The following is a 26,896-nucleotide window of genomic DNA, read 5'->3' on the forward strand; positions in this document are numbered from 1 at the left end:
AAGCACACAGTGCTACATACTCTCGCCTCTGCTGTTCAACATCTATGGCAGGTGTACATCATGCGAAAAGCCTTGAAGAACTGGGAAGGCGGCATCAAGATAGGAGGAAGAAGAATCTCCAATCTCTGCTACGCTGATGATACCACCTTGAAAGCCATAAATGAAGAGAAACTGGCAGAACCAGTGTTGAAAAAAAAACGTTTTTTTTTAAAAAAAGACAAAACAAACGGTTTTTTTTGTTTAAAACGTTTTTTTTGTTTAAAACCCTGTTTTAAACAGCTGGATCCTCATGTGTTTTAAACGTGTTTTAAACATGTTTAAAATGGTTTTAAACACGTTTTTAACACAAATTTATTTGTTTTGGATTCAGTTTTTCAAATATACGTTATCCAGTCGTCAACTTTTAAGATGTGACGTCATAAAATAGCTATAAGGTTCAAGAAATATTGAAAAATTGAAATCAAAACACAAAATTTGCCTTTGAAAAAAAGTATAGGAAGAAGAATGCAAATCTAAAAATTCAGTTTCTTCAATTTCATTACTTTTTCAACGAAAAATTGAAAAAAAACGTGTTTTTTAAGGAAATTGGAGCTGAAAAAAAAACTTGTTTAAAACAAAAAAAACCATTTTAAACAGAATTTTGTTTTAAACACTGTCTGTTTTTTTCTCAACGTTTAAAACACTGTTTTAAACGTTTTAAACATACAGTACTGTTTTAAACTGACAACACTGGGCAGAACTGATCATGTGGGTCAGGATGGTCAGTGAGCACATGGGACTCTTCATAAATGTGGGAAAACTGAGGTCATGATTATTGATAGAGCTGGATACTCACCAAAACCTGAAGCCCTGAATGAATGTGAGAAAGTGAACTCATTTATTTATTTGGGTTTACTAGTGGATGCTGATGGAGGATCAGCTAAAGAAATTAGAAGAAGAATAGCGCTTGAAAAAGCAGCAATGTCTTGGTTAAGAAGTCACCCCACCAACCGGAAAATCTCCATAAAAATGAGGAAGAGACTAGTCAGGACACTAGTTTTTCCAGTTTTCTTATATGGAGCAGAGACCTGGACATTGAAGAAAGATGTTCAAAGAAGAATTGATGCTTTTGAAATGTGGGTATGGCGCGCAAGATGTTGAAGATACCATACACTGCGTACGGAACAAATGCATCAATTATTGTGGAACAACTGCAAGAACCAACCAGGCTAAATAAAATATGTGAAACCAGGATAATGAGCTATTTAGAACACATAGCCAGAAGAGCACTGGAAAACATCAAAAAAGGAATTCTCTTAGGCAAGGTCCCCAGAACACGAGGGAGACTGGGAGAGGAAGATCTCCAACAAGGTGGACTGATACAGTCCGGAAAATAGTTGGCTCAGTTGTGACTGCGGCCACACTAGCTCAAGACTGAGACGAGTGGCGGTCGTTATTGGGGACACACTAGTCGCTTACAACTATGACGTTGACGATGTGATGATGATGATGATGATGGTGATGATGAGTTCAAATATCTATTCACTTTTTCGATTTAACCAGTCGATTTCCTAATCACTCATATATTTTCCAAAATAGGGGAGGGCGAGGCATCGAGAATATTCCAAAGTATATTTTTTTGAGTAACCTCTACGAAAATGAAATCATTTTAAAGCGGTTCAGAATTGTTTTTAGAAAATCCAAATGTGAAACCATTGAGATGTTTTTTCGAGAAATGACACAATCTGATAATTGAATAATTTGAGAAATTTTTTGTGCAGATGTAGGTAAGTTGTAGAATCAGCTGTAATTCAACAACTAAAACATAATGAGAAACACCTTCAAATACTGAAAATGACTGTAAAATTTGATTAAGTATATCAATAAAAAAAAATTGCTTTAAACATTGAAAGTCTTACTTACGATAAAAGGGGCACTTGAGAAAATATGTAAAACAACGAAACAAATTCTTCAAGACACCTATATCCCTTTTTTCACATCGATTTATCACATCAATTTTTCGTTCTAATATGCAGATTAAAAACAGCTAGGGGTTTGAATTACCACCTGTCAAAATTTCTCGTCAACAACGAAAAAAAAAAAAAAAAAAAAAAATGCGCCGCAGTAAAATTTACTACCAAGTTTCTCCAGCAGTAACATTTTAGCGGGATAATTTTTTGACGGGTTTGGAATAAACTACGTGCGTCGTGTTCACGTGTTAGGATAACGCGATCGTCATGTAAATTCATGGCGATTACGAACGATTACACTTTTACACAGACACACGAACGAGGTAGAGACTACGTGAAATCTTATCAAGTTTTCACGTTATAAATTTTCTTTTGACGTTGTACTTACGAGCTGAAACGCGAAAAGCATTTAGCTCAGGTTTAGACGCGGACGACAGCGAAGGGAGAAAGTATGAACTGGGGAAGACGTTGGTGAAGTAGTTGGGTCAATTTTGGTGTAGTGTACGATATATACCTACCCATAGAGCTGTAGAGTGTAGGTATACCTACTTATAGGAGTGCAAGAAGGGTGCTGTGATGCTTGTTAATACTACATTTACGTGGAATTTTCTAGTGTAGAGTAAAATTGATGATACTCGTAGGGGTGACATGGCTCAGAAAGGGAGGTGGGAGGTGTTTCGCCTTGGTCGCCGTTGGCGATAGCGTGGCAGGGTGTAATCTGTGTTTTCATTCGTTTCGGGCTCGTCAAGTGTCTAAAGTGGTACAAGTTTCGTAGTAAAGTTTCGCATCTCTTAATCCTTTAGCTGTCATAATTTACAGCCCGGTAACAAACAATTTAATTATAGATATAAAAGCGTCCGGCCAAGTGGTTTTTAATTCGCGATTTATTGGCTCTTGCTGGTGTAAAATTTACTAGCTTTTGTAAAGACCCGACCGCGATTGCGTCGCGTCGCGCCGCGTCCGAGGCCCCCAAGTTCGATATGTACTACTTACGGATGCGAAATGCTAACCTTGGACTATAAATCAAGACCCCCGAAGTTTACGTCTCTAACGCTAGCTCGCGAATAACGTTAAAAATAATTGGCAATTTTATACGTTAGCATTACGAAAGTTCGCAACTTCTCGAATGGAATCTACTAGTGGGACGAGAGAGAGTGAGAGAGAGACAGTACACGAGCACTTTGGCGTAGACGGCTAATTTATTCGATTGAGCGTGATATTCGGACGTGAAATACTACGATTCCAGGGAGATTTTTTAGCTGCCGGAATGCAGCTAGGTATTACAAAAAGAGAGGAAATGAGGTAAGAAATAAGAAGCTTTTTATACGACGGAACGAGCGATATAGAAAGAAGGCAAAAATAAAGAAAAGGCGTTCGCGGGAAAATTGAATTTTATAGTCGTCGATGACGCTGTGCCATGCCAGGTCGCGCATCGGTGAATAAAGTAAGCGCTACGGGGTACCAATGAACCGATAAAATGCTCCGGTATTTGCTGCGCTAAATAAAATTTCAGCGTGGTTTTTTTTCTCTCTATCTTGTTCACCAGTAAACTTACCCCCTGGGCTAGGTGACGTTTAACTTCACCTACGACCTATACACGAGTTGTATATTTATTTTACTCGAATAACAAATAAAAACGCGTCGCAGTATTGTCGCGTAAGCTTCGAGTTGGCTTTCGGGCGAACGTAAATAAAATTCTTACCGAATTAGTTAGGTACGAATATAAATTCGATTGCTGGTATGCTGGAAGAGACGAAAATTTTCCAGATTGTTGAATGTACTAATAACGTACGTACACATAGATAAACTCTACACAGAAATATTAAGGAAAATACGAGTATTCTACCTTCCGTTGTTGATATTCGCTTTTCAGTCGGCATATACCTACCAATAGCTTAGCTTGGTACAATTTACGTTTAATATTTCACGCAGGTAGGAAGGTACAGGTATAGGTAAAGTTGTCTGACGAGCGATGCTTCTTTTTATCTTCGACGTTTTGTGTTGAAGAGGCAAAATTTTGTTGACATTAGCAAATGTTAGAATATCATTTTAGTAAGTGTCATGTTCGAAAATCCTTGACTTGTTTCTATCAAATTATAAATGTACCTACCTATATGTCGCATGAGGTTTATTTATTTTATTTCACTTCCAGATTTCAGAAAATTGAGAAAATACATATGTACAATATACCTACTTAGTCATCAATTTTTTTTTGTTTTTTGAAATTGGCAGTAATGAGCAAAAAATTGGCACCGCTGCATACCAGAATATTTCTCCATTTTCAAAGTAGAGGTTGCTCAGAAAAAATGTTACTATCTAGTATTCTCGATTGCCCCCCACCCCTCTGAAAAATATGAGAGATTAGGAAATCGACTGGTTGAATCGAAAAAGTGAATAGATATTCGAACTGAGTAACTTTAAATTACAGGAAATCAACATGTTACGCCATCTTTTTTTTTTTTTTGAATAATTAGGAAGGCATAGAAGCTAGAGCGTGTATATCTAAAAATGAAAGGAAATCTCTGTCTTTTCAGCGTTACGTTTACAAAGTCCTGCCTTTCGCCAAAATTATGGAAATCTCGCATTCCGCCAAAAATAGCCAAAATGCTAGGTTTTTGTAAACATTTCCAAAAAGTGTTGATTTTGCCAAAAATCTCTAAAACTTGTCGCTTTTTTGCAAAAAATTCTACGCTTCACTTTTTTGTCAAGGATTGCTAAAAAAAAGTCTCGCTCTGCAGTGAAAAATTTCCAAAAAGCATTGCCATTTTTCTAAAATTGTCGAGTTGTGCTTTTTGTCAACATTTTTAAAAAAGTCTCTTTTTATCCAAAAAGTTGCAAGATTTCGCTTTTTCGACAAAAATTGCAACCGTAATTTTCAAAAAGTTTTGACTTTTGCCAAAGATTGATAACAATAAAAATGTCGTCTTTTTACCCAGATATTCCAATAACTTCCAACAAGTCTTACTTTTTTTCATAAAAATGTCTAAAAAGTTCACTTTTTTTTACCAAAATTGACTAAAAATTTCGCTATTTCAAAGCCCTAATTTTTTCCCAAAAATTGCTTAAAAGTCTCGCTTTTTTTTCAGAAGTTGCTAAAAAATCTTACCTGATTAATTATAATTAATTACCAAAAAGTTACGAAATAGTCTTACTTTTCTGACAGAAAATTCGGAATAGAAATCATCGTTTTACTATGTAGTAACTTAGTAAGCTAATTGAGTATTTGCCAATAATTAGGTCCTACTTTTTGATAAAATTTTCAGTCTCAATCGAGTTTCATTGCCTATAAATATCTACGGGTATTAGATTTTAAATTGGAATGTTTACTGTTTCGTAATGTTTTTCAGTTTTTACATTTTATTGTCTAATTGAAATGTTCTGGTTGGTTTTATGATTTTTTTCCACATTGAAATGTTTTGCTCACGCCCTGTAACTTTTTTGGTTTGTTTTTGTTTGTTTGTTTTTTGTTTTTGAACCTTTTGATCGCTGATGATACTTCTGTTCAAAAAAAAATGAATACAAGCCCTATTAATTTTGAAAATTGATTCATTAGTTCATCGATTAATTTAAAGATAGAAATAAAAGTACATACCTAAGTATATTTGAAAAAAATTCTCCAAAAATCAAAAAAATTAAAAAAGGCTTTGAGCAGTTAATTTTTTTTAGCTTTGGTTTTTCAATTTTTGAATAATTTTTTTCTGAAATTTGACACTCCCTCTCCCCCCCCCCATCCCATACAACCTAATTAACCTAATTTTACAAGTAATTCTGGAACCTCCATCGTGATTTTCGACTTCTTAAGGTGGGTCAGAAATAATTAATGTGGCAAAAAATCGAGTTATGCTCATTCTTGAGATGTTTGACCAGTTTATTCACAACTGGGGTGATTTCATGGTGGACATCTCGAGAGCGGTTTTTTTTTTTTTTTTTTTTTTTTTTTTTTTTTTTTTTTTGACTAGCGTATTTCAGGAAGAAACAAATTTGACGAATCGAGTTTGAAAAGAAAATTCTGAAAATAACGCGATTAATGACTGTATATTAGGACGGGTCGAAAAAAAACGTAGGTCTCGCAATTTTCTGAAATTCACATATGTGGTTTCTTTTGAGTTGAAACCGCCCCAAAAAAATTTTTAGCCCCCCGCGGCACCATGGGGCTGAGCCACGTGGTCTCAAAGTGGGGCCATTTTAGCTAAAAATTCACGTTTTTCAGGTTTAAAGCTCCAAAACTGATTTTTAAAATTTACGGCTAGCACTCAATTTGTAGTGTTTGAGATGCTGAATCTCCCTGTGGAGTTGGTTTTTTTGTTCGGTGGTCCCTTACGTCTCCAACAAGTCCTTGAAAGTACAAAAATTGCTGATTTTAAGGTGTCACGCAAACGTTTCCGCGAATTTATGCCCAAATGGTGTTTTATAAGGGGACATATTGATGTAGTAAGTTGTATATGTAGTCGAGGGGTTAAATTTAGAATCATCAATATGCCCTCAGATCGCTGATAGGGTACATGATTCAAGTTTTATACAACATTTTAGGATTTCATCAATTTGAAAATTTCATCAGATTGCTTCTACCTACTTTTTTCATAGTTTTAAAAAAATTTCCATTTCATTTTTCAAAAATTCAATTTTGAATGAGATATGTATATCTTGGAAGTACACAAAACCTTTCTTAAAAAATGATCGACCATCAAAAAACGACAAAAATTTGAGAAAATGTCTCATTTGGGTAAAATTTTGCACAGACTGCTTAGATTATTGAAAAGTACAGCTACCAAAAATTAATCGGAAATTCTCAAAATTGAATGATGATTTGTCAAAACTGCAGAAAGTGTCACAATACTTCTCAAAATTGAGCTGTAAAAAAACAGTTTTTATTTTCAAAATTCAAAGTACAAATTAACGTAAAAAAATTTTTAAAAAAGACCACAAAAATCTTTTTTCGATTCCACTTTAGGCATCGCGTTGATGCTGCTCAATTTATTTTCAATTTTTGTCGTTTTTTGATGGTCGATCATGTTTTGATATTTTTGAATGATTTTCACATTTTTCAAAAAAGGTTTTGTGTACTTCCAAGATACATATCTCATTCAAAATTGAATTTTTGAAAAATGAAATGGAAATTTTTTTAAAACTATGAAAAAAGTAGGTAGAAGCAATCTGATGAAATTTTCAAATTGATGAAATCCTAAAATGTTGTATAAAACTTGAATCATGTACCCTATCAGCAATCTGAGGGCATATTGACGATTCTAAATTTAACCCCTCGCCTACATATACATACAACTTACTACATCGATATGTCCCCCTATAATACACCATTTGGGCATAAATTCGCGAAAACGTTTTCGTGACACCTTAAAATCAGCAATTTTTGTACTTTCAAGGACTTGTTGGAGACGTAAGGGACCACCGAACAAAAAAACGAACTCCACAGGGAGATTCAGCATCTCAAACTCTACATTTTGAGTGCTAGCCGTAAATTTTAAAAATCGATTTTGGAGCTTTAAACCTGAAAAACATGAATTTTTAGCTAAAATGGCCCCACTTCGAGGCCACGTGGCTCAGCCCCATGGTGCCGCGGGGGGCTAAAAATTTTTTTGGGGTGGTTTCAACTCAAAAGGAACCACATATGTGAATTTCAGAAAATTCTGAGACATACGTTTTTTTTTGACCCGCCCTACTGTATATTTTCTGAGATCAACCTCTCAGATCCAAATTTCACAATTTCCAGTCATTCTGAATCTCCCATTTTCGATTTTTCCAGGATTTTTGAATTTCTCCTACAAGCGTAAAAATTAATGTGAGCTGCTGAAAAACGAGTTATGGCTTATTCCTGAGCAGTTTAACAAGTTGGTCACACATGGATCCAATGTTAAAACAACTGATAATGATACGCATTTTTCTTTTTAAAAAAAATTATAAATTTCAGAAAAAATTTTTGTTGTGGAGGTTTAAGATTATCTCTCTAAAAATTGCATTCTTATTCAAATCGAAGGTGGTTGTCTCGATGTTGTACCTTTGTAAGAAGATGAAAAAATGTTTTCATTGTAATTTTTCATATTTTCAAAGATGATTTAGGTAAGAAATTCATATGAAAAATGATGAGGTACACTGAAAGACGTTACCTATATCTATTTAATTCTGTTGAATCAAAATTCGATGTAATATAGCGATACCTCAAAGTTTTGTGTGTATAAAATATCTGGTTCAGGTATTAAGTGGGTGGTATCTAATCTGCGAGTATGTGTGCTAAACTTCTTGATTGAACGATAAACTTGAAAATTGACATGTAAGCCGAGGATTATTTTTTCACGCGGTTTGATACTTGATTAAAAATTGCTCAAGGTTGGATTTGTTTATTGTTTCGGAAGTGGCGCAGAGAAACGTTCGAGTTTACTTTACAACATCGATGTATCACGAGATTGTTTTTCATTTCTCCAGAAATTTCATTCCTCGCATGTTGTTGAAATGTGTGCAAAAAATTACCAGCCTCGTTTTATAACGAATAATTAGGAATTCGAGTCGAGTTCATTCGCATCGAAATTTCAACTTTTATAATATTCTCTCGCGGTAATGAATAAATTGACTCGAACCATCGCAGTTTTATTTTTAGAAAATAAACGATGAGGGATGTGGAAACGAAAGGAATACTTATACAGTGAAAGAGTACCTACTTTAATTCGTGGTAGAAAATTGGCCATTTCGGGAATTAATTGAATTTTAACGAATCGTTCTTTGTACATTTCATTTCACGTCTTTTCCATCAAGAGTATAATTTCTATTCATTTTTAAGCTGCTTTGAAAATTTTCATCTTTTGAAATGCGAACAGAAAATTCGATCTTTTTTCACGCAGTTTCTACGCTGTCAAAACGTTTTAGGGTTGTTTTTGTACTGTGTGTAAAATCGGCGACGATTATGTAATATTTTAAATAGAAAATGATTAAAAGTGAAGTGTGTACTCTACTCGTAAAATAGGTGGATTAGAAATGTAAGTATACGTAAGGTACGTAGTAATACGTATGTAAATACCTTGTGTACATTACGAGATCAATATCCATCCAACTTGTTGGTTGTTTAAATCTGTAGGTATTTACTTGCTATCGAGGGAATAATAATAGTGTACCATAGTATTAGCTTATGCATACAGTGTCATAAAATTGAACCAGTGAATGGGTTAGGGATGAAAAAAGCCAAAGTACCAGTTCGAATTTCCCATTAATTATACGATATACCTATATTACGTAAGTACAAGAGTATCCAAAAAACAAGACATGAGGATAGTAGAGGAGTTTGTAAAAAGTTACAAACTCGCATTAAACGTATTAACCTTTAAGGTTTTTCCAATATTGAAGTCATTACCTGTTCCGCAGACTGCTCTTCGATCGATAGTTTCATTTTCAAACTTTGACGTGTTTCTAAGAAAGCCGTTCTTTGTTGTTTATCGAACAAAAAGAAAGCAAACAGTCCTAGCATGTTGGCTGTTAGTAAAGATACAAAATTGGCTGCGATCTGTAAGCATTAAAAAAAGAAAAAAAATGTTATAATAACCGAATAAAATAAAAATGACGAAGAAAAAAAATAACCTACAAAACGATAAAAATTTAAATATAGGCAACTAGAATTTGGTAGATACCTGTGGGTCTGGAAACGCGAAAAGTAAAATGTAAATGTAACTTTGGACATTTATTAAAACCTACCTATCTTTCCTTTCTTTGCCGCATCTTCCTGCATTCGCTCTCATTTTAATATAAAACAAAGCTAGAAAGGTAATTGAGTTTTTAATTCGAAAAATTCTGTTTACCTTTATCAAAGAAAAAAGCAAAAAAAAAAGTTAATAAAAATGTCTTCAGATGAAATATGCCCTAGTAAGTCTACGTTTGTGCGTTGATTTCGGAATTAAAGTTTAAAAGCGTGTACTTTTCTTTTAACTGATAATGGTATTTTTACTGCTGGTTGGTGTTCGTTTCATTTTCGATTACTTCCCCTTTTTTTTCCTACCAATGTAGGAAAAAGAAAGCAGTTTTGTATGAAAATGACGAAGATACCTGGGGCGAAATGTACGATGTAGTGTTTTGCATTTATATAAGAAATTACATCTTGTATAAAAAAGGATTCGAAAAGATTGGATATTTTAAGCTATTTATCGAACAATTCACGTTGAAAATAATACCCGATGATATGATTATAAAATATTTCCTCCAAATTGCGAGTAATTTATATTTTTTTTGCATATTCGCGAATAAGGGGAAAAAATCACGAAGTTGAGAAATTTTCGTAGCGTTGTATTCGTTAGCTTAGTTTAGTTGTTTAATGTGTACGTAGCTTCGAAACGATTTGTTTTATTTTTATTATTGCTATTTACATTTTTTTTTCATTTCTATTTTTAGATCGATCAATTAAACGAGCAAATTAAGTCGACGATTGACGACGAGAGGCTGAGCCAAGCAGCCAACTTGAAAATTCGCCTCCAGCAGACCCGAAGGTAAATTTCAAATTGAGATATCTTTTCCTGTTTTGTTTGCGTTTTCTTTTCTCTTTTGGACGAAGTGGTTGCGGTTTTTTTTCCTTCTTCGATGAAGGGTGTTCGAAAATTATGGCTCGATGTTGGTTACTTAATGGATTTTCATTACATTTGAAGCCTTTGTTTCCTGATAACCGACAAGTTGTCAGAAATAGGCGTAAAGTGTGTTTCGAGAGACATGTTTTGTTTTCACTTTGCTCAAGAACAACGTTAACCCACACGCGTGAAAAGTTTTGCGAACAAGCTCATTCGATATTCCATTTAGGAACACCTTGTATCGTCGTCGGCGTGTTTACTTGTACATATAACGTGTTGTTTTCGTGGCCGAAAATAGCTTTTGGTAATTTAATTCGAGCTGGTGGAAATTTTTTTTCGCACTTTTAATCAAACGTATAAATGTTTGTGTTTCGTAAATTTAGTAATACCGAATAAGCGTTTTTATTTTACGTTCGATCGTAACGCCTATGAATATTATAGGTGTGCCTAATGAAAGCTCGCGTCGGTGTTATACTACATAAAGATGGAAATTACCCGATAAATAGACCAATTCTCGCGTACACGTATACCTGAACATAAAACGTTATTTGATTGGTACCCTTGGTTATTCTATCGATGTATTATGGCGGCTCGTTTAGCGTAATAAAATCAACAACTGTGGGTATATTAAGGCTGCAGTTTATTGCTCGGGATGACTTGGTCCATGTACACTTTGATCTATACGTACTTTGAAGCGATAAAGGAGGTGCCTGATGCTTTATATAATGAAGCTGGAGTAGAGAATGGCGAACAGTGTGTTTTCGATGTTGCAAAGATGCAAGCGAATCGTTAAACCATGTTGGGCCATTCGAGCAGAATACAGCATTTATTTATGAATTTTTAATGAAAATAGATGCTCTCTTTCAATAATGCGCAGTTTCATAAAGGCACAAGAGACTTTTACAGAAGTATTATGTGCCTTATTTGTGTTCTCGAGTACATATTATATCGGATGTGTTTGGGCTGGTATGTAGATGTGGGTAATTTTGTGTGGTGAAATATTTATTTCGAGCATTTTACTTGTTGTCGTATAGAATACCTGCGAGAATTAGTTACATAAGGCCAGGGTTTTATCTAGTGAAAGGGAGATTAGATGGGATCCCTTCCCTCCACCATAAAAAATTGAAAGAAGGACTGAAAATGCAGTACCAGCAGGCAAGATTTCATGGGATGAATTTCATTTTTCAGATTTTATACTATTTAGCCCATTAAAATTTGGCTGAAAATATGGAATTTCGATTTTATAGTGTTAAGCTGAAAATTTTTCGTCTCAGACAAATTTTTCATTTTTTTGAAAATTAATCAATAAAAAGATAGTTCTTGACAACCGATGATAAGTTTAGAAAAATTGTACATCGATTTGAGAGGCCAAAAAAAATGAAAAAGTGAAAAACATTACAGAGGAGGACTTTTCAAGTACCTAACTTTATTGCTGTTTCAATGTTTTTTACTTTTTTTATTATAGGTATATATTTCCTCAAAGTGCTGTCTCAAGTTACTTTTTTGAACGATTTTTCAATCGAAAGAAAACAAGGAATTTTGAAAACACTGGCAATGATGATTGATGATTAAAAAAATCGTCTAAAACTGAAAAAAGTCAGCCCAAAAGCACTGAAATCAGGACACAAAGGATATCTACTGGATCCAAAAAGTCGAGATTTTTATAATCAGTCGAAAAAGTAGAAATTTTCAGTAAGAATTAAAAAAAAAAATGAAAAAAAAAACATCAAAAACTTCGTTTTATAAAAATGTTTGGAAAAGCACGTTTCTATTCCCCCCCCCCAAATTTGTTTTTCAACAACTTCAATTTTATTTGCTTTTATGTACTTCACAGTTCTAAAAGTTTCAGATGATCTGATTGTTTTTTTTTTTTTAACTAAAAATGATCACTTCAATTTTTTGATGGTAAATTTTTCTTTGATTTTTTTTGGAGTGGAGGAAAGGAGAGGGGAATGGTTTACAAAACTTGACATATTCCGTTGAATTTTGCCTCTTGAAATGAGTATTGGACACCTTCAGGATTATACGTATTACACATTCACCTAATGAGAAAAGTGATCACGTATTTGATGAGCAAGACGTGTCGAAATTGATTTCTCAAAACACGATTTGTGGAATGATTTTCAAAGTAATTGTACCTTTTTAGCCCTATTGTACGATGGCATGTTCAAATAAGTTTTTCTTTTTCTATTCTTCTTTTTAGTGCTTATTTTTGGCTTTGTGAACCTGAATTCTCCCTCGGATATCCTTTTATTTTTCTGTAGAATTTTTAAAACCCTTCATTTCCCCTAATCAAAGTACAATTTGGTATGCAGCATGAGTACGTCTCACTACAGAGTCCTTGTTAGTGGTGAAAATTTTTTGTGACTTTGAAGAAACTCACTGCAAAAGTTTTACTTGGAAATTCTCAATTTATGCATTAGAGTTTTTCTACATAACCCCATTGTCAAAAAAAAACACACCTTGGTCCTCCAACAGGGTGTCCAACAGTTTTTCCGACCCAGAAGATCAGGAAAAGTATACTTTTTTCCTGGGGGGCCTTTTTTCAAAACAGTTAGGAAAAAGTGCTTCTTTTTACCCGAAAGTCCTCCTTTTTTCCGAATTATCAAATAATTCTGTCATTTAATAAAAATCGAGCGAAAAATGAAAACTCAATTTTTCAGGACTTTTCATTTTTTAAACTTCAAAATAATCAAAATATAATAGCAAAAAATAAAATATTTTGTTAATGAAAACCAATTGATTATTTCCATTTTTTATGTAAGTATTTTCTTGACTATTTTTCTGTTTCTTTTAAAAATTTATAAATTTTTAAAGCTTTTTTTTTGGAAATTTTGTGAAAATTAATGGAGGAGGATACATATCGGGTATCAGTACATTTTCAATTTTGAAATTGTCCTTTCAAAAAGTCCTTGGTCCTTCTTTTTAGTTTTCAGATTTTGTTAGCCATCCTGCTCAAGTACTTACCTAAATGTGACGCAGAGCTCTCCAGATTTGAAAAAAATGAAATGAAAGCAAGGTCGGTGAAAATTGTTTAAAAATTGTCAATTTCTTCAATAGAATTTCTCCTAATAATATTCTCTCCGGGAAGCCTCCCCCTCCCCCGTCGGTGAAAAACATTTTTGACGATTTGTAATTTCTGTGTTCTACGAGTATGTATTGCTCTAAATAAGCTTCTTTCGAAAAAAATCTCTTGGTCTCTTGAATAACGTTTTGGAGTTTTATGTGTAGAGCTCTCAGAGTATAAAAAAAGTTGCGAAAACGAAATTCAAAAAAATTTGCTTATAAATGTGTAAAGAATCAAGGATTTTTCCATGAAATGACGTTCTGACGTAGAGATTTGAAAATTGAAAAATGAAAAATTAATCGACTTTTATTTTCATTTTTTTTCAATTTTAAGGGCTCAGTAGGCTACAGAATGACCAATATTGCTCTGATGATGAGGGGAGGTTTTATTTTAAGAAAAATTGTAATTTTAAATAATTCTGATGCAGAACTTTTGAAGTTTTGAAAACATCAATTAAATTTTTTAATGAGAATTTTTTTTTTTTATAAAGTTACAACATTAGGGGGTAGGAGCATGAAAAAGCGAATCTTCAATCTAATGTACAGAGTGTATATCTGTCTAACGGTAATGGAAAACATGAAAGTCATGAATTTTGCTCGAAACACACTTGACAATTTTTTTAAAAGCCCATAAAATTTTTAATAAATCAAAAATTTGTTCGAAATTTTCATGCGGTAAAAATGCGAAAAATAGGGCATGAAAAAGTCATGATTTTTCTGTCTGGGAGTTTTGTTAAGACACCCTGAATCACTACCCTAATGTCTCATTCCATCATCTCAAAACCAACTTTAGAACTGTCGAAGTTGATTTTTCCATTTTTGAGATAAGTATATTTTCTGAAAATTTTGAGAATTGGTTTATTGGATATGTTTACAGAAAAAGTGAATCTTGAGATGAAATGTGAAGGTGAATCGCAAATCACCCCTCGAGTGGATTGTGACCTCTTTTAAATCTATCGAGAACCTTCAAGTAATGTTGATTTTTCTCTAAGGTAGTTGTGCCTTCTGAAATGATTCCAGTAGACTCTATAGTACATAGGTATTTAAACTGGAGAAAAATCGACTTCCTTTAAATGAAACACGATGCCACATTGCGACAGAAAGCATTTTTAAAAATTAGTATCTCTTTTACGAATGAAAAAAGCAAGTATGCTATTCAGACGTCATATTGTTCTTTGTAAAAAGAGAAAAAAATTTTCATTAAAAAATATATTAGCCAGTTAATTACTTTTATAATTTGGTAAAATGACAGCCTGGTGCGACGAAAATGCGAATAAACGCGTAATATTTCAAGAGAAGAGGAATGAGAAAGAAAAGTCTGAAAAAAAAACAAGGTAACATTGGTATAGGCAGTTGGGTATAAAAAGGAAAGATTTTTTTTTTATAATTCCTCCAAACTATATTCTTTTTTGTAAGCAGGCTATACAGGAGAGGAAAAAAGGGACGACACTTGAGGTAGTTTTTTTTTATATAAAGATAATAATGCCGTCATTTACTATTGTAACATGGCACACCTTTTGCGCTTTAGCGTTGTAAAAAATTGCTGATGTCGGTTGACTTTTTCTTTTCGAGGAAGTTGCACGTTAATTATAATATTCGTCGCGTTTGAAATATTAATAAGATTTTTTCGAAAAGAGGTAAGTAGCACAGTATCGCTTTAGTTGTCCAAGTAAATGAAACAGTAGCGCTTTGTGTTTTGAAAATACCTACTCGAAGAAACGCAGCATAAACGTGGCACGGTATACAGTGAAAAAAGACTTAATCGAGCTAAAACATGAGAGAAAAAGCGAAGCGCACGATGTACGTATTCGCGTATATGTGAATGTGGAGGAATTTAAAGCAGCCTATAGTGGATGCGGAAAATAGAATAAATTTTATTATTTTTTCTGTATACTGAAATGTGTAGTTTGCTGTTTCTATATACCTACGTATGTATCTGCACAATACGTATGGAGTAGTAGGCTTATACGAATAGGTACCTACATTTGTGTGTAAAGCGTATCATTAAAATACCATTTTGAAAATATCGATTTTTAAATTAACGTTTTTCGATGAGAGGATTGTACGTAGACGTACGAATATGTGTGTAAATGCAGGAATGGAACGAGTAGGATACGAATTGGTAATGTTTTGCTTTTGAAATCGTTCAACAGGTTCGTCTTCTTCGCCCGCTCGTATAGTTTTTCTATTATAAATGAATGTGGTACGGTCGTTTTTCGACGTCGTTTCATCGAAGACGAGTGTTTTCAAAAGTATTTCACCCATTTTACCCCGAATAGAATTTTCTTTGTCGATAGGAATGTTTTTTGTATGGATGTTAATTTCACTTGGTTGATGATCATTATAACGTCGAGACGAAAAACAAAGGAAGGATTGGTACTTGAGATAATTAATAACCAATTTGAAATTCAAGTTCAGATTCTTTTAGAGTAGTATACTTGGAATGAGCCGAATATGCATTGAATGTGTTTTAAATTTGAGGTACCTACGTGATGTGGGAGGAGAATTTTTTTTCCGTTTTGAATGAATGAAATTAATTCTGATAGCGATAATTGACCACGTGACAAAATTTCTGAGTATTTTGGACGCTGCCGTTTTTTTTTTCGTATTTTAAGAGCCACTTATAGACTTTTAGAAATTGCTGTTTGGCTTTTGATTTTCCAACAGCTCTGAAAGAAAGAACATTGGCGAAGAATTTCCTCAAGTTTTGTTCGAATATCACCTTGATTCACTATTGTTTTCAGATTGTAGAAATAAGGCAAAATAAGGAGGACATTTCAACAAAAGAGAAAACAATTATGCTCTAGTGCTTCATCGTTCACCTAAAAATGCTATTTTTTTTTCGTTTTTTACTTTTCGCTTTTATTTTGGTGATGAATGATGGACTTGAAACTGTCCAAGATATGTAGGCCTATTCTCAATAATTAGGGCTAAAAAAATGTGGGTAGTTGAAATTTTCAACTTTTATCAAGGCGAATTTCATAAATTTATACTACAACTCGAAGGATCAGGGGATGAAAGTTGGCGACTGGGATGACTCTTGTTTTGAAATTTTGAACTTGACCGTCTCCAATAAATACGTATAGTCTGTTCACCAAAAGAAGGGACCGAGTCTAAACGGAAAGTTTTGTATTTTCAGCCAAATATTTGCGTTGCAATTTTCACTGAAAACTGAGGGTGCGCTTACTTTAAAGTATAAAACACATTATCATGTTACATAAATCGAAAAAGTATGTAGAATGAAGTACAAATTCTGATCTGGAATGAAATGAAATATTGAATAGAAGTATTTAGTTGAAATGAAATATGAAAATTGACGTGAAAATGAAATTCAGTATTGAAAATTTGAATACTCTCTTGCTGTTTATTCTAAGAGTACCTCGAATTCTCAATGATGGCCTCAATCGCAGCGCAAATATTTGGCCGCAAACAGAAAATTTTCTGTTCAGCTCGGTCCCTTCTTTTGGTGAACAGACTATAAGTTATTTTATTGCAATTATTTGCTGAAAACTGGAGTACTCCAAATTTGTGTTTGGGGTCTTAGAATCTTATGACAAATTCAGGAAGGGGGTTAAATGCCTTTTAAATTTTGAAAATTTGTAGCTTTTAAATACTTGTATTTTCTCAAAAAATTTCTAATGCAAGAAAATCACGAGATTCCAAAATGCCGCTGGAGACGTCAGAACGGCTCAAAATCGCCTCTTAATTGATTCGCGAAATGGGGGGAACATTTCAATGAAATATTAGTCACTGATTTTGCTAAGTTTTGTTACCAGAGGATTGAAGAAGCCATGACGTAATTTCATCAACATTTTTTTGCTATCGAAACGGAAAATTGAAGGTCCTACGAGGCTTATTCTCTAAAATGGTCCAAAAATTACATAAATTGATGACAAAAATCAAATTACCTGTTTTTATTCCGAGAAAACTCATGTTTAGTCTCATTTGAATTAGAGTACAGTCAGATTTAGGAGCCCAATTTGCGAATTTTATGTATAGAAAAAAAAACTCACCCATTTATCGAGAGTGACAAAAAAAATTGTGCAAAACCCCAAACTATCAAAATAATTTGCCAAAAAAAAAAACGTTTTTTGCTCTAATTTTCAAAAAAGTTTTGCTTCTTTGTCAAAATTGCAAAAAAAAACTCACTTTTTGGAAAAACTGTAAAAAACACCCATTTTTTGGTTATCAAAACTACCTCAAAACAGCCTGAGTTTTTGTCAAAATTTCCAGATAGCCTATTTTTTTTCTTTTTTTTGCCAAAACCTCAAAGAGATCAGGAATATATTTGAATTGGATTGATTTTGTGAGCATTTTTCTTCAAAAACTGGAATTTACGTACAAAAAGTTGCTGGAGGCTTCAAAACAGTCTAAAATCATCTCCAGTTGGCTTCGTGTGTCAGAAATAGGGCATGAAGTGATTTTTAAAAAAATCTGTGCAAAACCAGAAGTGTATCGAAATGATTCGTAAAAAAACACATTTTTTGGTCTAATTTTCGAAAAAGTCTTGCTTACTTGTCAAAATTTCAAAAAGTCAGTTTATTTTTCTATAAAAATTACATATCAAAATATCGTTTGTTTTTTTTGTCAAATTTGCCAAAAATTTGTAAAAAAAACACCTATTTTTTGGTTGTCAAAACCGCCTCAAAAAAGCCTGGGTTTTTGTCAAAATTTCCAGACAGTCTATTTTTTCTTTTTTTGACAAACCCCCAAAGAGATCAGAGGTACATTTGATTTGGACATTTGTGGGCATTTTTCTTCGAAAACTGGAATCTACAAAAAGTTTCTGGAGGCTTCAAAACGGTCTAAAATCATCTCTAGAATTAGCTTCGTGTGTTAGAAATGGAGCTCAATGAAGTTACTTTAAAATGTTCTATCAAACAAGGAGAGTACAGATAAGATAATTTTAGATAATGATTTTGACGCCTGTAAATTTCAAAAATAGTATAGGTTGCTTGATTCACTGATTTTGAATCAAAAAAATTTCTTTGTTGTTGCTGCTAAAAACGCCTAAAAATCCTGAAATGTGCGAATGGGCAGCTGCAGTTTAAGAAATTTATTTTCTGAGCTATATTTCACCTGTCAACGCGTGTTGAAGACTTTGTTTTTGATATTATGATAAGAAAATGTGTATTTTTTAGTTCCATTATAGATACCCAAGTTTTTTCAAAAAAAAAAAAAAAAAAAAAATGCTTTATAATTTTGAAATGTGTTGTTGAAGAGCTAAAACTGTAGAAATCGAAAAAAGTGTACTTTTCAACTTTTCTTTTGAAAAATTTAAGCTCTCAAAAATATTGTTTCTCTCATTCAAGTCAAACTTGGGCCCTCAAACCCGGGGGCAATTTAAATGTGTCTGAAAAAGAGGTCTTTCGGGATAATAACTGGTCATTCAAGTTTTTTCTATCAACTTGAATACTAATTTTGGACAATTTTGGAGAGTTCAAAAACCTTTTAGAACCCTCAATTTTCAGTTTGGGCAGCTGAAATTCTTTTGAGAGCTGCCCCAAGGGTCATATCCCCCCGTGCTCTGGTGATTTTTTTTTAATGAGCAAAATCTGTGGCTGGATGACCGAGAAGCGATAGGTAACCTCGTCAGTTGTGTAAAGTTTTTTTTATTTTCATTTTTAGTCAAAATTTGATTTTGGGAATCCCCCAAAATTCTTGAAATGTGGTTGAGATTGTGAGATTTTGACTCGGAAGAAGAAGGAAGTAGTTTCTTTGCGTGCTTTTTCAATGTAACTTTGTTTACACCCAGTGTTTTTCTGTAAATTCGAATAGTTACCTTCCAATAGTACATGAAAAGATGTAAAATTTCACTCGAAAAGAACAAAAGCGAGATGAGCCAAGGTTTTTTTTCGAATAAGGTTTAAAAGTGACACAGAAGCAGGTAAATTGGTTACAGTCGAGTTCCCTCTGCCCCCATTTACAGCCACAAAACTTCAAATTGAACTTTTTCACGAGCACATCGAATCCACTCACATCACAACGTTTACAATTTCTGCTCTCTCGAAGGAGAAAAATCGAAAATTAATCGCCTCGTTTGTTTAATTTAGTATTCGTTTATTTGAAAGCACGAAAAAAATTATCTCGTACATTGATTAATTACGAATCACCCTTTTTTAAAATGGAGCAGTAGGTAATTTTTTGTTTGAAAAAACACATTTCTATCGGACGTAATTTAGTTTCATTTTTCACGTTTAATTTCGCTGTTTCTGAAACTGTGCTGTACTCGTACAATACGTTCTCATTTGAAACAGCGAAGCTATGGTAGGACGAGGAGGGATTTTTCGCTCTTGTAAATTTGAAATAGGTTACTTATTATGCATTATGTTGTTTTTTTCATCATATATGTACATAGATAGTAGATACGTACTAGGTAGTTTATATAATAATCATACCTACTTTATTACTTATTGGTACAGTATACCTGAAAATATAAACTAAATACATTATTATAGGATGTCTGATGGACATTTTAGTTGGTTTTTCGATTAGTTATTCAATACCTACAGGAGCTTTTGCAATCGGAGAATAATTTTACGCGTCGATTAAAACACTCTCGTTCCAATAATCTTTTTTGTAAATTATTTAAATACCTAGTCAAAACACGTGTGCAGGTGCGAGATAAAACTCGTCGAATAATTTATGCTGTTTTAAAATTCATTAAAACTTTTTAGGCTCGCCGACACAATTTTACCTTTTTGCCTCATCTATGCCCAACGTTGCATATAAATTGCCGATGTTGACTTTAACGTTGTATATTTTATGTTTTTAACGAACTGGTGTAGCTAAGGCTTTTTATTGATGTTATTAATTTTCATTTCGTTTGCGCGACGATGGGTATTTTACTAAAACTTTAAACTGATTAAAAGCTGTTTCAACACGGTATCGTTGTCGCTCGTCGGACTCTGAATTTAAATACTCTACCTATATATAGGTATTCTCTTTCTTCTGTTTTTATTTCACGTATCATTAATCCGGAATAATATTCGAAACGAGACTTATATTCTTTCAAGATGAGAAAATTTTACCATTTTGAAATTCAAATTCGCGTAGAATAATTGAAAATCATGATGCACTTAGTTAGCATGCTTTCTCTGACAGTTTCGCTCTGCCTCGTCGCGTCGTCTTCGTCACAGTCATGTGGATTTTCTCACCATTTTAAATTTGCGATTAATTTAATAAAGAAGTAGAAAATAACGCCTGCAAACTTTAAACCACCATCACCGTAATCCGAGATGGAAACGAATTTTTCTCCGCTTTCGCGTAGTAAATGTAACTTTTTTCGAAAACTTGAGAAGCCAGTTTCTTGCAAACTGTCAGCATTAAACTGTTGAGAAGTTTTTAAATTTTAATTCACTTTTCGTCGAAAAAATCGCCTCTTTTTTATGTCGAGAAGGCTGTTTTATTTCGTAAGGTTGTTGGCGAATTACATACGAAAAAAAATCTTGTTACGTCGAAAAAAATTCTTCTCTGTGCGTATTTTTGTTGTTTGTTTAGTAGTATTCAACGTCGCGCCATCGTCGTCGTCGACGTCTTCGGTAATGCATTGAAAAAGAACAATTTTTTTTTTATTAAAGAAATACGCACTAGGGAGAAAAAATATGTATAAGCGAGTAACTAACATTTTAACGTCGTAGACGTACATGCGAGAAAAAAGGCGAAAGTATGGATCAAACTTTGGCAACTCGTGTAATATACTTACATCAAAGCGAGAATACGAAGAAAAAGAGATTTCGCTAGGTAAATAAATTTTATTACGCGTTTCGAAAAAAATATTACGCTATTCCCTTCCGGGTTCTCGCAAAATGCGCGAACCAATCAAACTATAGCAACGAATAAAGTTGTTTGATTTTTTCTTTTTTTTTTTACTCGGCACATTACCCACTACAGATACAGCCTGGAAGTGCAGAGCGGCAACGTCTCAAAAATCATACGATGTAGTCCTATACGGCTGCATTGTCTTATGGGATATTGCCCAAATTTTTTAGTTTTTCTTGAATAACTTTTGAATGGTAAATGCTACAGATTTGAATTAAAAACCAGTTTGTAGAGGAAAGAAAGTAGATCATTTTTCATTCTTCAAACACCTATGTGCTCGATCAAAATTTTGATTTATTTTAATTTAAATGTAAAAAAATTTCAACCTTGAAACTTTGAACTTTAATAAATCGAAAATTTGATCGAGCACATAGGTGTTTGAAACATGAAAAATGATCTACTCTTTCTCCTCTACAACCTCGTTTTTTCCCCAGAGCTCTAGCGCTTTTCGATCAAAAGTTGTGAAAGTTCAAAGCTTTGAGCTTTAGAAACTTTTGAACGGTAAATGCTAGCGCTTTCAGTAAAAAACCATTTGAAAGGGGATGAAATTCTGAACATTTTGGTATATTAAAGTACCTATGTGTCCACTGAAAATTTTGCGTAATTTCAATTTAAAGTTGGCATTTTGAAAAATCTGTCCATAAAAATGTTTGAAAAATCGCCATTTCTGTACGAAACTCGAAGAAAAATATACCAATCGATAGGAAACTTCATCCTCTTCAATTTATGTTCTGACAAAAATTTTCCTAAACCCCTTCAGTTCCGAGAAAAATCCGAATTTCAACGTTACGCATCGATAACTGCATAAGAACAATTGATAAAGCCGGACTAGATGCGCAACGTTGCCAGATTGCACTTCCAGGCTGTATCTGTAGTGGGTAATGCTCGGCAGCAACCAGCAACATTTTCAAAGGTTGAATGAAAAAAGAGAAAAAAAATCGAAAATTACACCTGCTCGTAATCAATATTCTGGCGCGGTTTCCTTTTGGAATATTTTTGAATAATTTTTTTTTCCCTCGTGAAAATTAATTTTTAGCTTTTTTTCGCTCTCGTGGAACGAGTTATGAAAACCGCGAGTGGTTTCTACTTCGAGGTGTTGGTTTTGTCAGTATAACGAGGTATACCGATACGTAAAAATCCTCGTCTGGAAATTCTGATTTTAAGAATGTGTTTCGTCCGTTAGAACGGTATTGTTGTTAGTTCTAGGTATAAAAATTTGGCGCGGTTTTATTAGGGTTTAAAATAGAGTTATATTTGTGGGAAGTGAGTTATTTTTGAAGAGCAAATTGAAAGATATTTTTATCAATTTATCGTCGTCGTGTTGAAATTTTTCATCTTGGTGCGTTATTTTAATGTAAGCGGGTTCATTCTGTCTGCTATTCTTGGCGTATTATTGCCCTTGTTTGTTTCCAATTCAAGTTTCAGGTTTTCTCTAATTTTTTTTCAGCTTTAATGGGGGAAAAAACTGTAGTAAAAATTACGTTATTGTAAAAGTGATTCGGTCATGACGTTTTTGTAAAAAAAAAACGAAAAAATAGTTCACTTTTTTGCCAAAAAAATAATTAAATTTCCCAAAATTTCGACTTCTTCAAAAAAATTGTTATGGGTTGAAGTAGGTACATATCAGTTTTTTGCTGAAAATTGCTAAAAAAAAAACTGCCTTTTCTAAAATTGTCAGTCTCGCTTTCTGCTGAAAATAGCAACAAAAAAAAAATTGTTAGAATTGTCTAGTCTCGTTTTTTACCAAAAATTACTGAAAATTGACGCTTTTTTGCGAAACAAAATTCAAAGTCTCATTTTTTTCAGAAATAGTCCAAAAAGTCTTGTTTTTTTGCTGCCTAGAAATTTCTCATTAAAAGTCCACTGTTTTTCTGAAATTGTCAAAGTCCTGCTTTTTACCAAAAAACCTGCCAGAAAATGTCGCTTTTTATTGCTAAAAAGGTGCGATCTGGCCTCTTTTTTTTGACAAAAAGTTCGAAAAAGTAGATATCATTTTTTTACTAATTACTGCAAAAAAGTCCTGGTTTTTGTCGAAATTTTCAGTCTCGATCGACCTATCTTCCGCCCTCCCACTGCCCCCGATTTTACCTTCCCTCAAATTACCATTAAAATTCAAAAAAAGCCCATTGATGAATTCCTTCCTTAGTTTTGATTTGCATCAAATAATCTGAAAAAATTGCGATTTGAGTAAGTACGATCACATTTTTGATGATTCTGAGATCAAATTTACAATCTTCATTTCAAAGTAGGGCCGAAAACTTCAATAGATTGTTTGAAGGGTAAGCAGGGCTACAAAAACTGAAGAAAAAATTTCCTTTAGGTCCTTCTTTTTTCCAAATTTTCAAATACGAGTAATTCTCTCATTTAATCAAAATCAGGAATGGTGACGTTTTATGTCTCATTTTATCAATTTTCCACAGCTTATTTCGCCCTCGCTTCGCTTGGGCTAGATTATTTTTCTTTTCTTTTCTCGAAGCGAAGTTAGAGGGTAGAAAAATTGACTCCTCAAATCAAAAATAATGCTGGTTTACCCCTCAGGAATTGTGAATTTTAAAATTTTTTTGCCCGAGCGAATTTTGAAGTTATGAAAATCAACTTTTTGCATAAAAAATTATGTTGTATTACGATATTTTGAATTATCAATTTTTCACAGCTTTCACCCTCGCATCCCTCGATCAGATTTGAATTCTACTACATCAATTTTCAAACAATTCCTAGGATGGAGAAATTCCAAAAACATACTTAATCCAATCAATGAAAAAATTGAAAAAATTTTTTATTCGACATTTTTGTTTCCAACTTTCCTTTTTGAAAAATGTTTCGAACCACATCTGGCCAATTAGTTGGAAAAATCTTGGTGTGACGGAGGTTGTAGAGTAAATAATTGGGAAAATTTAGCTCGAAAAGTTAGGAGATTTTCTCAGTCTCACCCCCCCCCCTCCCTCCAAAATCCCACCACACATCAATTTGTCACGCCTCTGAAAATAAAATGTAATGTTTTGTATGGAAAGTTTTATGCTCTGCAGCTCTGTTTTTTACATTAAATTTTTTTAAATCACTTTTCTGGTTACTACAGTTACTTTTTTCAGAAAAATTTGAGTACAAGCCTTGGATTTGATGTACACCAGACACCCTGGAAAAGAAACTGATCAGTTCCGTCTTAATATTATTAATTTTTTCATTTCTTTTAAAAATTATAAATTTTTGAAGTTTTTTTTTTAGCAATTTTGTAAAAATAAATGGAGGGAGTAACAGTTGATAAATTTTCAATTTTGAAAATGTCCTTCCAAAAAGTCCTTCTTTTTAGTTTTCAGATTTTGTTAGACACCTTGATCTTCTTACCTGGGTATTTTACTTTAAACCTCCCCTTTTTATTTCAAAAAATTGGTAGATATATTTTTTTTCAAATGTCGTTCAAATTTTCCATTAAATTTTTTACATTTTTAAAAATTTTGTCATGTTGAAAGAACTTTTTTATTCGTTCAATTTTATTCCATTAACAAGAACCTTGAGGGTAAAAATGAAAATTAAAAACTGAAATTAATGATGAAATTATATTTTCGACTTACGTTGCTTGAAAAAATCTTAAGATGATTTTGCCTAGTCTGCCCCCCTCCTGCCCCATTAAAAAAATTCCACGTGTTTTAAAAAAAGTTCTGCTAAAGCCCTGATTTTTCGTTTTGGAGTATACGTAAAATCGGAGGATCCGTCTTCATTTCTGGTTTCAAGGTCATATCAGTGGTGGCGTTAATAAAATTGCATACTCGGTTCGCCGTAAATACGTCGCACTGTATTTACGGCAAACCGAGCACGCAAATTCTTTTTCAACCTTATGTAGACAACTGCTTGCTACACTACTCGTCCCTGATGGCTCACATTTCAAGACTGGTTCAACGTTAGAGCAAAATGTGTACAGGATTGCGAAGAGAATAGATTCAAATTCAATCATTAGACTCCAAAAAGCTGAAACCCGAATTTTCTTGGTGAAAGCTCAGCTTTCCATAGGAAGTTACCATTTAAAAATTCAAAGGAATACGATGACGATTATTTTTTACACTTTTTTCAACAGAATAGTATTTTTAGAATTGAATCAAAATCAAGGGAGAAGAAAGGCAAGGGGCACAAAGACCAAAGTCCTCCATTTTTGATCCAAATTCAAGAAATTTTGTATTACGGTGTCGATTGTCACTAATTCGAGATTGATGAATTCGAATATCTATTTATTTTTTTGGTTTAGATTCCTCGTTTTTCTCTCAGTTTTTCATTTTTTTTCCAAAATAGGAGACTGAGGAGACAGTCAGGGATAAAATCCAAAATTGAACTCGACGACTACGAATTTGAATTCTTCAAAAAAATAATGATCGCAATACCAACCTGATTTTTCGTTTGAGTTTGTTGGTACATAATAAGCCAGCAGCTGGAGCTGGTCGTATAATTTAGACAAAAGCATTGCGAATATTCAAATTTTTTTTCTAATTTATTCGAGCACTGATTAAACTGGAAATTTTCCAAAAACGCATCGTCGTCACCGTTTCGATAATATAATCTCGACTACAACTTCTATTAAAGTGGATAATATCATACTAAATCCAATTTCCGCAAACTGTTCGCATTACTCGTATGTACTTGACGACGACGTACGACGTATACACTTGAATATACGTTTCATGCATTTTATTATTTCGAACTTGAATCCACAATGCTTTTATTGAAATCTTTTTCCAGCTTCGTCCTTCGGAAACGTTTCTCGATTACTGGACCACAAAGTGTAGTACTCGTACGACGATGATAAAAATTTTACAAAAGATTGTATTGTACGTGAATTGCAAAAAAAAAAAAAAAAAAACAGATAATGGAAAAGCCAAGTTGAACGACAATCGCATCCCTAATCTAAGTCCCTGATCTCCAACTACACTTTCGAGTTTTACTGCCAATCGGTAATAGGTACCTACGAGTATAAGACTACGACCACTTACGACAGCGGTAATAAACAATCACCATACCAGCCAAATCATTAAGAATTTGCCACTATAAAAACTTCAAACGAGATGACATAAATTTATTACGATTTATACGGCGGCCAGGCCACGTTCGCACACGGTTGGAATTTTTGCAGCCCGGCCGCAAATCAGCTCGCAATGTTACTCCGGAGACAATGATGGCGTGCGCCGTGCGCGCTGCATAAAACCGACAGATAACAAAATCTTCGCCATCTTGCCACGCCATCGTGCTTACTCAGCGAATTTATTTAACAAGCGAGAACCTTTTCCCGCAGGATATTTAAATCTTTTAGCATGAGAAAATACCTACCGCGTCCTATATAGCTATACAGAGGTATCTCTCTTAACGAAGGTATACCCACAAAATGAGATCTACGCGTGAACTTTTTCAAACGCTAGATATTATTCGTGGGTAATTTTTTCGCTCTCTATAAATATATGTATAAGCTGCGACTGAAAATTTTCTTTCGTACTTTACAACGTTGGGAATTGCGACATCTGCACG

At 33.5% G+C, this 26,896-nt stretch overlaps 1 protein-coding gene and 1 long non-coding RNA gene across 2 annotated transcripts in view; one reads left to right on the forward strand and one right to left on the reverse strand.

The window, feature by feature from the left end:
• The window catches only part of Ac3 (Adenylate cyclase 3), a 105,728-nt gene that overhangs the window by 58,152 nt on the left and 20,680 nt on the right, over positions 1–26,896 (reverse strand). Inside the window, exon 2 of the mRNA XM_065370793.1 lies at positions 9,307–9,456. Within this exon, the coding sequence (XP_065226865.1) occupies positions 9,307–9,456 (150 nt within the window). The remainder of the gene's footprint in view (positions 1–9,306; positions 9,457–26,896) is intronic.
• Positions 1–26,896, forward strand: part of LOC135850083 (uncharacterized) — a 62,724-nt gene that overhangs the window by 33,576 nt on the left and 2,252 nt on the right. Inside the window, exon 3 of the long non-coding RNA XR_010559650.1 lies at positions 10,335–10,429. This is a non-coding gene — a long non-coding RNA (uncharacterized LOC135850083). The remainder of the gene's footprint in view (positions 1–10,334; positions 10,430–26,896) is intronic.

The sequence above is a fragment of the Planococcus citri genome, chromosome 1 (assembly GCF_950023065.1).
Source record: "Planococcus citri chromosome 1, ihPlaCitr1.1, whole genome shotgun sequence".
Classification (NCBI taxonomy): Eukaryota; Metazoa; Arthropoda; class Insecta; order Hemiptera; family Pseudococcidae; genus Planococcus; species Planococcus citri.